Raw genomic sequence first — 15,516 nt, 5'->3', positions numbered from 1 at the left:
ACCAAATTTTGCCTTCTCGTTTTCGTGTCATCCGGTTGTAGACGAAACTACAATCTAATTTATAATTTTTTCTCGTTTTAATATATTTACATCATAACCTTCATATCAGCCTATATACTTACACTATCGGCGTCGGCGGCCGCGAACCTGCGTCCATCCGGGATCGATGGATTCCTCGATAAACTTCGTGCTGGAACCGCATGTGCTTGGACTAACTTCCGAAGACACGTCTACCGCCGAAGCCGGTTCTACTTCCATATCCTCTTGATCGTTCGCATCTTCCTCGCTATCGCTACTGTCGTCCTTTTGCTGATATTTTATTTTCGATCCACTCACTATCCACATTTCGCACGGGATCATCCGGTCAATTCCAGCCCTAACCTCTTCTTCCTTGCCTTCCTTCAACAATTGCAAGTGCTTTATTAACACTGCGCTGACCTCTGTGAACCGAAATAGAAACATTGCATCAATACGTGACTGGTTGTCCCCCGCCAATTCGCATACCTTGTGTAGAATCATCCTCACAGATAGTTTCGAACTCTTGGTCCATTATTTCTTCCAGCACTTCGCGTAAATCGATCGCGTCCACATGTTTATTTTCGGTACAGTACGATGTTACGTAGTCGATCAGTTCTATTGCCGTCTGGAAATCGATGGTACACCATCAATGGTTAGTAAGATGGGTGGGAAATTACGAGGAATCTACTCACATTCAACCCAAGGGGACCACCCATGCCATGCTCTACGGCGAGCCGCAGTGCTGTCCAACGATTCAGCACATTTTCCACCACCACTCGAAAGACTTGTTGCAATGCTTTAGCCGACATTGTGCAGGCTCAGAAGTTAACAATAACAGTATATTAACTGCACTTCACGGGTGATCAGTTTCTACGAGCTTTCTGCTTCCTATCGTAATTTAATTCCTACATTCGCCTAAATCATTGTAAACACACCGAGTCCTTCGAAGTGAAAGTCGAACGTGCTGGAGGTCGCATAAAAAATCATTACTTGACAGCGCATAGCAGTTTTGACATCGCCAGTCTTTGCTTTTTCTACATTATGATGGTTATTAATAAATATAAACAACATTTACCACAACGCAGCAATTGATACTAAATCTTTGCATGTTTTAATTTAAGCAGAACAAAACTTATGTGTTGCCACAACACATAAACACAACGTTGTTCATTCGTTGTCCAACCTGCTCGGTGAGGATATTGGCATTTGAAACTTGTCATCCTATTCGCGCGCAATTCAGGTCATCGAATTCCGATCGCATACAAATTTAAATAAAATTAACTTTCATAAGCGATGGAGAGTAGTGAATTAGATTCGGAAAATCACCCTGAAACAAGCACTGAGCCTGGTATACATCTAAATGGTTCGCGCAACGGGAGGATCGAAGAGTTTGAGGATGATGAGGAAGAAATCCAAATGTCCTCACAAGAGGTAAACAAAAAAGTGATGGTAAACAATGACACATACAAAACCCTTGCCTAATCCCATCTTCGCTCGTCGTTAGGTTTTGGAAGCTCTTCAGCGCGCCTGGATAAATGAAAAATTTGCCCCCGATGTGCTCCCCTATGAGGAGGCCCTGGTGGAAATGGTTATGATACAGCTGGTGCACATGGAAGAAAATCTGGCAACGGCAAACAAAAATGATCTGCTCTACATCGTACATCGGATGGAAGTGGAGCGGATCAGATTCATCGTGGCCAGCTATCTGCGGTGTAGATTGCAAAAGCTAGAAACTTACGCATCTCACGTCCTGAATGTGGAGTCCAGCAGACCGCGCAATTTGAAACGACTATCGGAAGCTGAACACAAGTTTGCGCGTGACTTTCACGATAGCGTCGAAACCCATTTCCACGAGTTGGTCACTCGCCACATGCCGCAAAACCATCAAGATGATGAGCGAGCACGCCGGGTCGTTCCAAATTTAAACACACACGTCTTTGCTCGCGCAAGGCAAGACGTTGGGGAATATTCACTGGGCGGAGGTGAACACTCGGTCAACATTCGAGTCGGTGCAGTACATTTGTTCCGATATCGCGATATTGAGGCGCTGGTAATCGAAGGAAAACTAGAATTAATCTGAAGCACTGACTGATGTACGTAGTAGTGAAGGTGTTATCGAATTTTGGAAGGTAAGCAAAAGATTGTTTGTTTTGCACAATATTGTTACTATGGATACGTAAAGGGTCGCTACGCCGTTGCGAAGGAAACCAGGAAACCGTCGTCCTTCCACATCAAAGTGACATTAACCGTCAGATTTAGGAATGAAAATAAAGCAAAGTTATACAGCATTATAAAACCGACGACGCAAAAAAGCTGGCCTGTCCTGGCTGGGCCGTACGTTCGTTCGATAAGAATGTCATACAGATGGCATCACAACTTTCCGAAAATAGCAAGAGAAGCTGGTTTTACAATACGTGAGCTTTCCGCGGGACATTGCATCGATTGGCGTTTCATTGGTAATAGCAATCCGCATTTTTTTTTTCGCACCTACCGCCATACTAACGCATCCCTTTTTCGATCTTATCGATCAATTGTGCAGCTTCCATCGATCCTTACGGTATTGTGAGTGAGCAGGATTATGAAAAACTGGATGAGTTCATTCCACACATTTCGGAAGTGCCTATCGGGAACGTGTTAAACAATCGGATCCTTGATCCTGCGATCGGAAAGTACTTCATTCTTGCACAGTTTAGTATTCAGTATCTGTTGTTTTGCAAGCAGTTTCTAGATGAGACAGTGCTGGAAATTAGAAAAACCATACAAGGCTTACAGGAGGAAAATGTGCGACTCGAAAAAATGAACAAAAAACATAACGAAGAAGTAACATTGCTACAAAGAAAATTGCACCGTAACGAAACTATGGAACATCAACACGCGCAGTCAGTGGCAAGCGTAATTTATCCATGTTCAAGATGTACAAAAAATTTCATCAGTCCGGAACTGTTGAATGCGCACGTAGTACGAAAGCATGCAAATATTGTACGACCACCAGACGCTACGTTCGATCGTAAGCCGTCCACTACGGATACCAACCTGATTAATACCATTAAACTTGAGCTGGAGGTGAAACAACTTAAGGAACGACTCAATGCTGCTGAAAAGGACCTTCAAAATCATCGCACGAAACATCATCGGTGTCGCGTTTGCTCTGAGGACAGTAGCAGTGCAATGGAGAAACCTCCAACCAAAGTACTTCACAGCATTGGAATACAAAGTAACCTTACGGATGACAAGGATTTAAACGACAAAGAAGCACAAACGCAAACAAACATGCTAATTACGTTGGAATCCGACCCATTACACGATAGCAAACCACCAGAACGGATGCCTCCCTCAGCAGACCTTATTTCAAAATCCGATTTGCAAACGTTTTTGGAGGAACAAAAGGAGCTCTTTGAAATCTGGAAAGCTGGTGAAAGAAAAATTTTCAACCAGGAACTTGCAATCGTGAAACAGGACCTAGTAGATGTAATTCAAAGCATGGAAAAGTCAGAAAGAAATACTCCCATACCGGTCACGGAAGAGAGCGTTTGGAAGGATCGGTATCAAGAGTTGGAAAAGATGTACGAAAAAAGTCAAAAGCAAGCCCAACAAACGATCGCGTCATTCGAAGGAGTGTATGCACAAAAGATGGAAGAGATGGAGAAACTGCTACTCGATTCACGTGCCTTAGAACACGATACCGATCAGCACCATACCCGCGGGACTCATTTTAACCATAGTGTTCCACACCATCCGACCATTTTGAAAGTGGTTACTCTTCCAACGGTTGCCATAGAAGGTGAATCGGTGGCAGAACGCACCATGGAGGTAGTGGAAAACGACCATAGTAGCAATGTGAACTCTTCCGAATCAGAACAAGTCGAAAGTGGCAAAGAAATACGTCCAACAGTTCAACAGGTTACAAAACTAACTCAGCACACCCCACGTGTCGTAGTTGCTACACCAGAATCGGACACCACTAAAGTTTCCATACCAATATCGCTATCTTCCCAAAAGGCTTTACTAATTTCGCCCAAAAAACAAATTTTGAGTCAGTTCCGTGCACGCCTGAAAGCTATTGGAGTTGATCCCCGGTCGAAGCAGCTGTTTGGTGAGCATTTGAATGCTGCCTACAAAGCATTAGCAGACCGACGAGAAGTTCAAAAGCAAAAGTACAACCATTTCTTCGTCACCCGTAATCAATTGCTATCGAAGGTGGATCAATTAGCGCGAGGTAAAGTAGAAGAAACTCCCCAAACGAAGGTAACCGTCAGTAAAATGGCCGTAGATCAACCGATCCTGGTGAGGAAAGGAATGCATCCTTCTACCTCCAAAGTGCCCCTAAATCAACCTCGTCGAAAATTATCCTCCTCCGCACTGGAATTACTTCCCTCGAAGCAAAAGCTACTCCTTCCAGACATGGGCACAGTTCAGTCAACCGATTCGAATGTGTCATCCAAAGGGAAAATTTCCTTTGTGCCTGGAGCCCAGGCGGGATCATTGTACAAGCCAACGATAAAAATTATCGATGACGATATCATCACCGTTCATGCGGACGTGTTGCATTTTCCGGGTCAGGAAGAAACCATCGTTGTACCCAACCAGTCCAAACGTGCTTCTATTTCTAGCTACGATCAGCAAGTAGAACGGTTACTGCATACTCCGATTAAAACCATTCATCCGGCCATATCTACGACCAAAAAGCTGGGGTCCGTTTTGGATAAAGAAAATCCACCGGACGACATCAGTGGGTTTGTTGAAAGCGTGTCAACAATGCAAACGAAACCAGTCCCTAAAAAGCGTGTACTGTTTAACTTAGATAGCGCAGATAATGTTCAATCTGCTGGAGCAATTTCCCCCAGCATACAGCAACAAACAGCAGAAGAATATTTACGATCACAACAAAGCTATCAGTCCCAGAAAGCAAAGGTAGACGATGAATCCGATTGGAATATTAGCAGTTTCGATGAAGACAAATAAACTTAGTTTTCGTTAATTATAAAAAGTGTCCAATATTCCACAAAATTTTCTGTTTTCTCATCTGAAACATGTTCAGTTGCAAATATATTTTAGGAAGTGCATACCCTCTCTTTCTTTAAGGTTTTTTGTTTGATTTTACCTTTCGCAGCGCTTTACGCCTTTTCATCTGACGCCTGGGTAGCACCGGACGCTACCGACTGCCCATCGTCAGCTGGTGCATCCTGGCACGACAGCGATGGGAACTTTTGGTACAGAGCAGCGCGGTACTTCGGATGGCTGATGCCATACACAATCGGGTTGTAGACGGCGTTGGCCTTGGCGAACAGCGAGCCCCAGATGGTGGCCAGCGGGCTGATCGGAGCGGCCTTGAAGATGCCGGTGAAGTTGATGACTAGATACGGAGTCCAGGCCATGAACCAGAGCGAGATGGTGACCAGGGCGACCTTGGCCAGCTTCATCTCGGTGCTGGTGTTCTGGGCTTCCTGCGAACGCAGCGAGGCGACGTTCATCTTCTTGGCCTGCTCGCGCATGTTCTTTTCGTGTGCGGACACAGCCTTCAGGATGAAGGTGTACGAGTAGATGATGGTCAGCAGAGGCAGCCAGTACACGAAGATGGCGTAGACGATGATGTATGAACGGCTCAGCCACGTCTGGGTCAGGTAGTCGGTTCCGCAAGCGGTCATGTTACCCTCCGGCACGTATCGGTTCCATCCGAAGAGCGGGGCCAGAGTCCAGAACAGTGCGAACGCCCATACGCCTAGAATGCGCAGGAGAGCTCCGTTGTTGGTCATCGGTTTCGCCGAAAGACCCTTCACGATAACGTTGTATCGGTCAAACGCAATCATGGTCATGGTCCAGATCGAGGCACAGCCGAACAGCGATCCAAGCATAGCGTAGAGCTCACAGGCGAACGGTCCGAAAGTCCAGGTCTCGTGCCAGCAGTTGATCACCATTGGCGGTCCCATGGTAAACATCATGAAGAAGTCGGAGAAGGCCAAATTGACCACCAGCAAGTTGGAAGGAGTCCGCAGAGACTTGGTGTTCGTGAAGATGTACATCACACAACCGTTTCCGGTCATCGAGATCATTCCGAGCACGAAGATGGCGAAGCCCAGAATCGAGTGCCACAGCGGGTTCATCGGTGGGAACTGGTTCCAGTGGGGATGCACCATGTGGAGCATCTCTGGCGGGACCTTATCCACAACGGTCATGTTGCCAGAACCCTGGGTCCAGGCATCGAAATGCGGTTCCACGAAGGCTGCCATTTCTAAACAAGTGTTTGTTTCAGTAGAAATTGTAGTTAACACTTTTGATAGAACAGACACAAGAAACTTTTACTGCTTGCTATACCTTAATTCGCAAATACTAAAAATTTAATCCTTCTATCTGCGGTTCACTCTACACTGAAGAAAATCGATCCCAGAAGAAACCGAACTACTTCAATACACCTGTTCCTCTACAATCGTCACAGTTCCGCGACAAAACATTGACTTCGCATTTCGGTCGGTTATCGTACGTTTTTATAGAAAAAGTGTTTCCAGTATCTTAAAGAAAACTCTAATTGAATTACCCCTTTACGTTTATTACAAATTGACTTAAGGAGCTGGCGCAAAGGAATGTAAACGCCACACTTGGAAATGCGTAAGATGCCAATCCATTCACTTGCTTGTATTGTGGATCAGTGTTCGATAATGGGAAACTACAGTTAATCGATTGTTTTCCCAATCCTTGCAGTTGACCATGACCATGAACTATGAAGTTTTGCCATCTTTTTCCTAGTGTATTAGACTTTCAATAACTTAACAAACAGATTTTTAGCCACCACGTGCTTTCTATGACATATTAACGAGAAATGTATTTAAAAATATACCTTTGCGTTCTGATTTGTTCGTTTAAGTATGGCATGTCCATTGCATCTTTGTGGCACGTTTGAAAGTGCTAGAGTATCAAAGAAAAAAATAATTCACTAAGGGAAACTAAGCGCGGAATGTAGCTCAAGAGAAAGCGTCGAATATCGAAACAAATTATTTAAAATCTCATCTACTTTGCAAACCACCCGAATTGGTGAAAATTTAAGTAAAGCTACTAGATGACTAAACCGTGTAGTCGAAAAACTACAGTGTGATTTCATTCCCAAACATGTCACGTTTGCAAATTGTGGCAACTAATCAATATTGAACGAATCAATTCTTTGCCACCGTCCCGATTCCTTCGGAATGCTTGCATACTTCTTACGATGATAAACCCTTTAACATAATTCAATTACTAATTGCATAGCGTAGAAAGGGAGTTGCATTCTTGGCCGTATAAATAGCTAGTCGGTGCATAGAAATGCTTGAGTCGGTGTAGGGAATCCCTGAGAGAAGCATCACTGTGCAGCTGAAGTAGTTCGTATAACAACGATTTTCTTCGGCTTGAGTATTGTTCAGCTGTGCCTTTCTACACACAACAAAGTAAGATTTCCACCAAATCATATGTACAAGATTTGATTTGCAATTACAGTAATTGGTTGAATTATTTTAAAAATATTTCTGAACTGAATTGAAACCTTGCTTACAGATACGCAATGGCAGCATTCGTGGAACCGCATTTCGATGCCTGGACCCAGGGTTCTGGCAACATGACCGTTGTGGATAAGGTCCCGCCAGAGATGCTCCACATGGTGCATCCCCACTGGAACCAGTTCCCACCGATGAACCCGCTGTGGCACTCGATTCTGGGCTTCGCCATCTTCGTGCTCGGAATGATCTCGATGACCGGAAACGGTTGTGTGATGTACATCTTCACGAACACCAAGTCTCTGCGGACTCCCTCCAACTTGCTGGTGGTCAATTTGGCCTTCTCCGACTTCTTCATGATGTTTACCATGGGACCGCCAATGGTGATCAACTGCTGGCACGAGACCTGGACTTTCGGACCGTTCGCCTGTGAGCTCTACGCTATGCTTGGATCGCTGTTCGGCTGTGCCTCGATCTGGACCATGACCATGATTGCGTTTGACCGATACAACGTTATCGTGAAGGGTCTTTCGGCGAAACCGATGACCAACAACGGAGCTCTCCTGCGCATTCTAGGCGTATGGGCGTTCGCACTGTTCTGGACTCTGGCCCCGCTCTTCGGATGGAACCGATACGTGCCGGAGGGTAACATGACCGCTTGCGGAACCGACTACCTGACCCAGACGTGGCTGAGCCGTTCATACATCATCGTCTACGCCATCTTCGTGTACTGGCTGCCTCTGCTGACCATCATCTACTCGTACACCTTCATCCTGAAGGCTGTGTCCGCACACGAAAAGAACATGCGCGAGCAGGCCAAGAAGATGAACGTCGCCTCGCTGCGAACGCAGGAAGCCCAGAACACCAGCACCGAGATGAAGCTGGCCAAGGTCGCCCTGGTCACCATCTCGCTCTGGTTCATGGCCTGGACTCCGTATCTAGTCATCAACTTCACCGGCATCTTCAAGGCCGCTCCGATCAGCCCGCTGGCCACCATCTGGGGCTCGCTATTCGCCAAAGCCAACGCCGTCTACAACCCGATTGTGTATGGCATCAGCCATCCGAAGTACCGCGCTGCTCTGTACCAAAAGTTCCCATCTCTGTCGTGCCAGGATGCACCAGCTGACGATGGGCAGTCGGTAGCGTCCGGTGCTACCCAGGCCTCAGATGAGAAAGCTTAAAATACGGATCATTTTGTAATACGCAAATATGCTATAAAAACAATGATAAGCAATAAAATGTGTCAACTCGGCCGTTTATTCAAACTGAACGTCCAGTTTCTCGTCATGTGGCTTGGTAAAATCATTATTTCGGCGATGGTTGGCGTTCCGCCGGATGCGATAGCTCCAAAATGTGACCACATCATCCGTACGTTGTAGACTATATTGAGGATCGCGCTCGTTATCCTTTGCCATGTAATAATTCATACGTTTTCTCAGCTGTTTTCGTTCCTCTTCCTGCCGATGTAGAGTTTCCAACTGTTCATTTGCATTCTTCGTTAAAGTTAAGGTTATTTTTTCCTTGTAAACTTCTCGCATCTGATCACGGCGCAGGACTAACCGGGAGTAAAGTAGTAACACAATACAAAATCACAATCAACTGATGTTCAGCATCATCACCACAAGAACACAAACTGCATTACCTGGTTTTGAAGAGTTGTTAAACGGCATAAAATTGTTGTCATACTCGGTACAGAAATCATGCTCCCCAAACTCGGATCTTTGTTTTGTACCGATTTTGAACGGAAAACACTGCGAGGGACAGTTTTTTCGAAAAGTCTGAATGTTCCCAGCAAACGCCATGTTCGCAAACGCTCCTGCGATTCAAACAACGGTTGCCAACGGGTTGCTAAGATGGTATGAACGACTGAGACTGCTCTTCCCAAACCGCTTGCTGCTACGTCATTGCGCAGGCGTGTAAAATGTATAACAGCGAGCAAGTAATACCACAAACTTAGCAGTAATACCTTACCCGTTCAGTGAACCATTCCTTCTAGCTGAACCATAGCTAGCTGGCTGATTCCCACTAAAGCATAGCGGATCACACAGACGGACAATCGGAAAGCAATCATAACGCATTGGCGGCTACTGACGCAACAGCAACACCGACGCAATTGGTCCTTGCGTTCGCCAATATTTGCCGTACGCTAATCTCTCACGGGTTAAGCTTTATCTGTCAATCCTCCGTCAATCTGAGAATTTTTATTGCTGGTCACTAATTCAATTATTGTAATCACTAGAAGCGCCATAGCTCGCTATAAATATGATACTATGGCACTTTTGCAAGATTGAGTCGTTCAGTATCCTCGATCTCAGAAAGTGACCGGCGGCGAGCTCTAAAAGTTTAGTAGAACACCATTATTATAACCGTTTGTTCGTGCTTCTGTTAGATACGTGGTTCGTCCTTTTGCTCCTGATACAGTATATCATGAAAAATCCTCCGGCCATCATCGGGCCACTTAGTCCGCAGGCACTTACGTGGACCATCTCGGTGGCTAACTTGACCGTGGTGGATAGGGTGCCCGCTGAGATGCTCCATCTCGTTGACACACACTGGTATCAGTTTCCGCCTTTGGAGACCAAGTGGCATGCTGCACTGGCCACCACCATTGGATTGCTGGCTTTGATTTCTATCGTAGGCAACGGATGCGTGATACTGATATTCTCGTCCACCAAAGGTCTCCGTACGCCATCCAACCTGATGGTGATCAATCTAGCGTTTGCCGATTTCATGATGATGTTTACGATGGCTCCACCGCTCATTATCAATTCGTACCACGAGACCTGGGTGTTTGGACCGTTGATGTGCGAAATATATGGAATGTTCGGTTCATTGTCGGGCTGCGTTTCGATCTGGAGCATGACAATGATCGCCTTCGATCGGTACAACGTGATCGTAAAGGGTTTAGCCGCCAAACCGCTCACTTATGTCGGATCGGTGATGCGAATTCTCTTCGTATGGGTCAACTCACTCGTCTGGACGCTAGCGCCACTGTTCGGCTGGAACCGCTACGTACCGGAAGGCAACATGAGTGCGTGCGGCACGGACTACCTCTCGAAGGATTGGATAAGTGTGTCCTACATTTACGCGTACTCGGTGTTCGTCTATTGGTTGCCGCTATTACTTATCATCTACTGCTATTCCTACATTCTAAAGGTAACATGTGTGGCCGATTTATGCTTCTTGTGCTTGAGAATCTTTCCTTCCATCTTTATAGGCTGTTTCTGCACATGAACGGAACATGCGAGAGCAGGCGAAAAAAATGAATGTTGCTTCCCTACGCTCGACGGATGCATCGAAAACGAATGCAGAAATTAAACTGGCCAAAGTGGCACTCGTTACGATAACTCTCTGGTTCATGGCCTGGACACCATATCTGGTTATCAATTATGCCGGGATATTTGTTTCCAGTCCCATCAGCCCGCTACAAACGATCTGGGGATCGGTATTTGCCAAAGCTAATGCTGTGTACAATCCGATAGTTTACGGCATTAGCCATCCAAAGTACCGGGCTGCTCTGCACGAGCGCTTCCCGTCATTAGCTTTCCGTCGAAAGGTCGATTCTACCGATCAGAGTTCCATAGCTTCCTGTGCGACTGCTGCCGATCAATGCGAAACCTGAAACTGATGGCTGACCACAAAGTTCGGCAATAGATTACTATTAACTGAATGGGCTAAATTGAATTCCCAGAAATGGTCGAAATTTATTGTGATAATGTTATATGTGCAATATTTATAAATCAGTATGCTTGCGTAAATTTGAAGAATAAACTGTTTGAGATTTTCTCGTTACACCCAGATAAATATTGAGTCTTTTGTTAGCTGAAAGTAATGTTAATTACCGAAAGCCTGACAAGAACTTCACTATTGTACTTTTATGTAAGTTTAGTAGCATAATTGCAAGACAAAATAGCACATTAGAATAATAGAAACGTAATAGAGCAATATGGAAGTAAGACTATTCATTCACGGTGTCTGGCTATTCATTTGATTGATTATGTTATCTCTGCTCTGAGGAAAAATCACGACATCTAATCGGAGAAAGTTATTTGACATTATTTGTTACTTTTGTACGAACGGTTAATACAGTGTGTAACAGAACAATAGGGCCACTAGTTTTTTGAGAATAACTGGAAAAGTTGAAGCGATAGTAAAAGTGATGTTGTGCATAGTTGTAAAAAAATAAGAAATACGTTTACTAAACATAAACAAAAAATCTTTAAAATTTGGTTTACATTGTCCGGGAGCCTGTTCTACTAAAAGATGCCTCTTACGTAAAAAATAATGGATTTTAGTAAGTGACCCTATAGTCATTTGAGTTAAATATATGTAATGGGGCACGTAATAATATGAAAAAAAATGTATGTAAACGTATTTTTCAATTTTCTACAACTTTGCAGAACATCAATTTTATCTATCTCTTCAATTTTTCCAGCTATTTTCGAAAAAACTAGTGGCCCTATTGTTTTGTTACGTCTTGGCAACATAAGCATAAAAGCGTGTCACTATTCTAACATGATCGATATATTAACATTATGCTGTACATACCACCTCATGTTTGAGTTAAAATGTTGTTCTATGGGCATGGAAGTTTCAATACAGAGATAACTGATATTAGGTTACTGATATTATGATTGTCTTTCGTCTCCTTCAGTGTTTCTCCTTTGCTTCTGTTGCATCACTATGATTTTGGAATTTCTTGGGCATTCCATTTCTGGCTTCACTTACACCTAGCTGGAAAGCTCTCGTTTGGAGGACAGTACCGGATACAGATGGCAGCGCCGGTTTTCACACGGCAGGACCGGGGTTCAAATCTTATCCTTAAATATTACCCCGTTCCCCCGTAGAGAGGACTGACTATCCAACGGCGTAACCCAGTAGGTCGTTAAGCCAATAAGAAGTAGAAAATCATCAAACTTCGATTTTTTTTTTCGTAATGACGGCCAGGCCGTATTCCTTCCAACTGCGTTAATATTTTATTCTAAAATAACTCATGAAATATTTACGGACATAATGAATGCTTTTATGATAAGAAACGTGTCAGAAAAACATGAATAATAGGGAACTCGTGCATGAAACTCGATTTACTATGAACATGTAAGGCACAATTAAATTTCCCGTGACGCATAATCCGTCGACTCTGTTTGTGGCCAGTGTGGCAGTGCAAAGAAGCACCAAAAATGGACAAATTATTACGTTAAGGATTAGCGTTTTTTTGTCTCGAAATTATGAATGCACTCGCGGTACCGCCGAAACCGTGCACGAAATAGCTAATCGAATTAGTGGCAAGGCTGGCTGCCCAATTTTTCGCGCTATAAAAGCTAGTCGTGCCCGACAGAAGGACGAGTTGTTCCTTGGTACAACACCGGTGATCAGTTGAGTAGAGTTCTCAAGTAGCTACAGTAAGCCTGGAGTAGTTCGCCCTGAAAAGCGATTTTCTTCAGCTTATCCAAAACCAGTGAATAGTGTACGTGGTCGAACCACTCTAGCAAACACGCGGCTCGTTAGAGTTTTTGTGGATATTCGCAACGCTTTCGCGTCTTGAGAGGGAATTCTCCACGCAGAGGAACTAGGATGGCAGCGTTCGCAGAGCCACACTTCAGCGCCTGGACCCAGACGGTGGTCAGCAATGTAACGGTCGTCGATAAGGTACCGGCAGAGATGCTCCACATGGTGGACGCTCACTGGTATCAGTTCCCACCGATGAACCCGCTATGGCACTCGATCCTGGGCTTCGCCATCTTTATCCTTGGCGTCGTTTCCATCATCGGCAACGGTTGCGTTATTTATATCTTCACCAATACCAAGGCACTCCGAACCCCTTCCAACTTGCTGGTGGTCAATTTGGCCTTCTCCGATTTCCTGATGATGTTTACCATGGCTCCTCCGATGGTGATCAACTGCTGGCACGAGACCTGGGTCTTTGGCCCATTCGCTTGCGAGCTCTACGCCATGTTTGGATCACTGTTCGGCTGTGCCTCGATCTGGACCATGACTATGATTGCGTTTGACCGTTACAACGTCATCGTGAAGGGTCTCTCGGCGAAGCCGATGACCAACAACGGAGCTTTGCTGCGCATCCTGGGCATCTGGGCGTTCTCTCTGCTCTGGACTTTGGCTCCTCTGTTCGGATGGAACCGATACGTGCCGGAGGGTAACATGACCGCTTGCGGAACTGACTATCTATCGCAGGATTTCACCAGCCGATCATACATTCTGATCTACTCTGGCTTCGTGTACTACCTGCCTCTGTTCAGCATCATCTACTCGTACATCTACATCATCCAGGTAGGGTTACAGTGCCACCGACCGGCCGTAATTCACATCGTGAGCTTATCATACCCATAACTTTTATTCCACTTTCCAGGCTGTGTCTGCACACGAGAAGAACATGCGCGAGCAGGCCAAGAAGATGAACGTCGCCTCGCTGCGTTCGCAGGAAGCCCAGAACACCAGCACCGAGATGAAGCTGGCCAAGGTCGCCCTGGTCACCATCTCGCTCTGGTTCATGGCCTGGACTCCGTATCTGGTCATCAACTACACCGGCATCTTCAAGGCCGCTCCGATCAGCCCGCTGGCCACCATCTGGGGCTCGCTATTCGCCAAGGCCAACGCCGTCTACAACCCGATTGTGTACGGCATCAGCCATCCGAAGTACCGCGCTGCTCTGTACCAGAAGTTCCCGTCGCTATCCTGCCAGGATAACAGCGACGATGGACAGTCTGTTGCATCGGCTACCACCGGCGTTTCGGAGGAGAAGTCAGCAGCCTAAACTGGTTTTTTGGCGATCGAGCAGCTGATCAAGCGGCTTGCAAGATATATAACTACGGACCTCATCTTATGCTGACGTTCAACGGCTTCGAATGCAAAATTTGTATTTTATTTTTGAATGCAAATTTTATTTAGTAAATAAAAGCTCTAGAATCAATGAAATGATACGTTTGTTGTATGCGCCTCCTCGATCTCGATGATATCGATTGTCCGAACAAATGCACCCACCAGCAGAAAGTACATGCGTGATCGTATTGTAATTCCCGACAAAATTCCCCACCTCAGCGGTTGGGGAACTATTTATACAGCCCTTACCGAACCGAAGCTTCCCCGTTTGGTCAATAAAATACCGCGTTTACGACTGGTCGCTACTGTTCGCGCACACATATGCACATCGGTCCGTAGTAAAATCCCAGAATTCAGATCAGCCACTGATCGCGATCGCTGGAGAATCCTGGATGGCTAGTGCTTTCGCGTGGGACAGTCGCGAATAACTTATCCATGCATGAAGTCTGTTCCGTAATCACGTAAACACGAAACGAAACTGTTTTGAAATTGTGAACAAATAGAATTGTTAGCCTTTTTACCCTTGCGGCTTTTTTGGCCATAACGGAAGCTAAAAATATCACAAAATAAAAGTGTAAGCTTGTGCGTCATAGAATTGAGTGAACAAAAAGCAATTCCCGTGGCTAAACCGATATCAGCCGTTTCTGTTCCCGCCATGGTACAGACGAGGTAAGTGTAAAGCTCGGATGCAGAAGCAAGCTCCCCTGTCCGGCGTTCAAATAATAGGCCGTTTATAAATTACATGGTGCATCGAATTGCATAAAGCTCTGACGATCGGAAATTCGGCGTAACACGTGTCTTGTAAATAGCGCTTGAAACTACCTACAATGTCTAGCTTAGGGCAATTGTTCAATGAAAAGCAATTGTACAATAGAAATCCTAGTTTATTAGAATATAATTCTACCATCTTTAAGTCACTAAGAATGGATAATAGCCTTCTTTTTTGCCGCTATGTTACCTATGATCGTGTAAAGGATATAGGAAATTTATTATCACGTTAAAGGTAATGTAGATCATTAATGATTTAAGGAAAAATGATCACCTAATGATACACAGATCACCGCGATTGGTTTGCGATAAGATCAGAGGAGATTAAAGTAAACATGAATGAAGATCAAATTTCTGCTTCGCTTATCTCACTCTTTGCACGAGTTACAACGGTTTCCCTATTTACACCTTCATCCGGAGCACACATCGCTAA

At 45.0% G+C, this 15,516-nt stretch overlaps 9 protein-coding genes across 10 annotated transcripts in view; 6 read left to right on the top strand and 3 right to left on the bottom strand.

Annotated features, from left to right (window-relative positions):
- LOC126558632 (14-3-3 protein epsilon) overlaps positions 1–15,516 on the top strand; it is a 321,858-nt gene that overhangs the window by 261,209 nt on the left and 45,133 nt on the right. The gene's annotated exons all lie outside the window — the stretch shown is intronic.
- On the bottom strand, positions 88–827 carry LOC126559156 (uncharacterized). Its single transcript, XM_050215271.1, has 3 exons — positions 711–827; positions 505–643; positions 88–440 (listed from the first exon to the last, which is right to left on the bottom strand). The coding sequence occupies exons 1-3, from the start codon at positions 825–827 to the stop codon at positions 124–126; spliced, it is 573 nt and encodes a 190-aa protein (XP_050071228.1). The 3' UTR covers positions 88–123.
- LOC126558940 (DNA replication complex GINS protein SLD5) lies at positions 1,312–2,098 on the top strand. The gene is made up of 2 exons (XM_050215029.1): positions 1,312–1,449; positions 1,523–2,098. Exons 1-2 carry the CDS (start codon positions 1,312–1,314, stop codon positions 2,096–2,098), a joined length of 714 nt encoding a protein of 237 aa, XP_050070986.1.
- On the top strand, positions 2,341–4,980 carry LOC126557099 (cilium assembly protein DZIP1L). Its single transcript, XM_050212755.1, has 2 exons — positions 2,341–2,474; positions 2,558–4,980. Exons 1-2 carry the CDS (start codon positions 2,372–2,374, stop codon positions 4,978–4,980), a joined length of 2,526 nt encoding a protein of 841 aa, XP_050068712.1. The 5' UTR covers positions 2,341–2,371.
- On the bottom strand, positions 5,102–6,431 carry LOC126558357 (opsin-1-like). The gene is made up of 2 exons (XM_050214357.1): positions 6,331–6,431; positions 5,102–6,247 (listed from the first exon to the last, which is right to left on the bottom strand). The coding sequence occupies exon 2, from the start codon at positions 6,243–6,245 to the stop codon at positions 5,133–5,135; it is 1,113 nt and encodes a 370-aa protein (XP_050070314.1). The 5' UTR covers positions 6,246–6,247; positions 6,331–6,431; the 3' UTR covers positions 5,102–5,132.
- LOC126558355 (opsin-1-like) lies at positions 7,538–8,680 on the top strand. Its single transcript, XM_050214355.1, has one exon. It carries the CDS (start codon positions 7,547–7,549, stop codon positions 8,657–8,659), a length of 1,113 nt encoding a protein of 370 aa, XP_050070312.1. The 5' UTR covers positions 7,538–7,546; the 3' UTR covers positions 8,660–8,680.
- Positions 8,735–9,338, bottom strand: LOC126559353 (uncharacterized). Its single transcript, XM_050215500.1, has 2 exons — positions 9,121–9,338; positions 8,735–9,033 (listed from the first exon to the last, which is right to left on the bottom strand). Exons 1-2 carry the CDS (start codon positions 9,278–9,280, stop codon positions 8,735–8,737), a joined length of 459 nt encoding a protein of 152 aa, XP_050071457.1. The 5' UTR covers positions 9,281–9,338.
- On the top strand, positions 9,906–11,122 carry LOC126558327 (opsin-1-like). Its single transcript, XM_050214322.1, has 2 exons — positions 9,906–10,634; positions 10,696–11,122. The coding sequence occupies exons 1-2, from the start codon at positions 9,906–9,908 to the stop codon at positions 11,098–11,100; spliced, it is 1,134 nt and encodes a 377-aa protein (XP_050070279.1). The 3' UTR covers positions 11,101–11,122.
- LOC126559868 (opsin-1-like) lies at positions 13,017–14,265 on the top strand. Its single transcript, XM_050216042.1, has 2 exons — positions 13,017–13,766; positions 13,846–14,265. Exons 1-2 carry the CDS (start codon positions 13,053–13,055, stop codon positions 14,248–14,250), a joined length of 1,119 nt encoding a protein of 372 aa, XP_050071999.1. The 5' UTR covers positions 13,017–13,052; the 3' UTR covers positions 14,251–14,265.

The sequence above is a fragment of the Anopheles maculipalpis genome, chromosome 2RL, assembly GCF_943734695.1.
Source record: "Anopheles maculipalpis chromosome 2RL, idAnoMacuDA_375_x, whole genome shotgun sequence".
Classification (NCBI taxonomy): domain Eukaryota; kingdom Metazoa; phylum Arthropoda; class Insecta; order Diptera; family Culicidae; genus Anopheles; species Anopheles maculipalpis.
The sequence above is the reverse complement of the archived record's forward strand: the minus strand, read 5'-3'. Positions and strand labels throughout refer to the sequence as shown.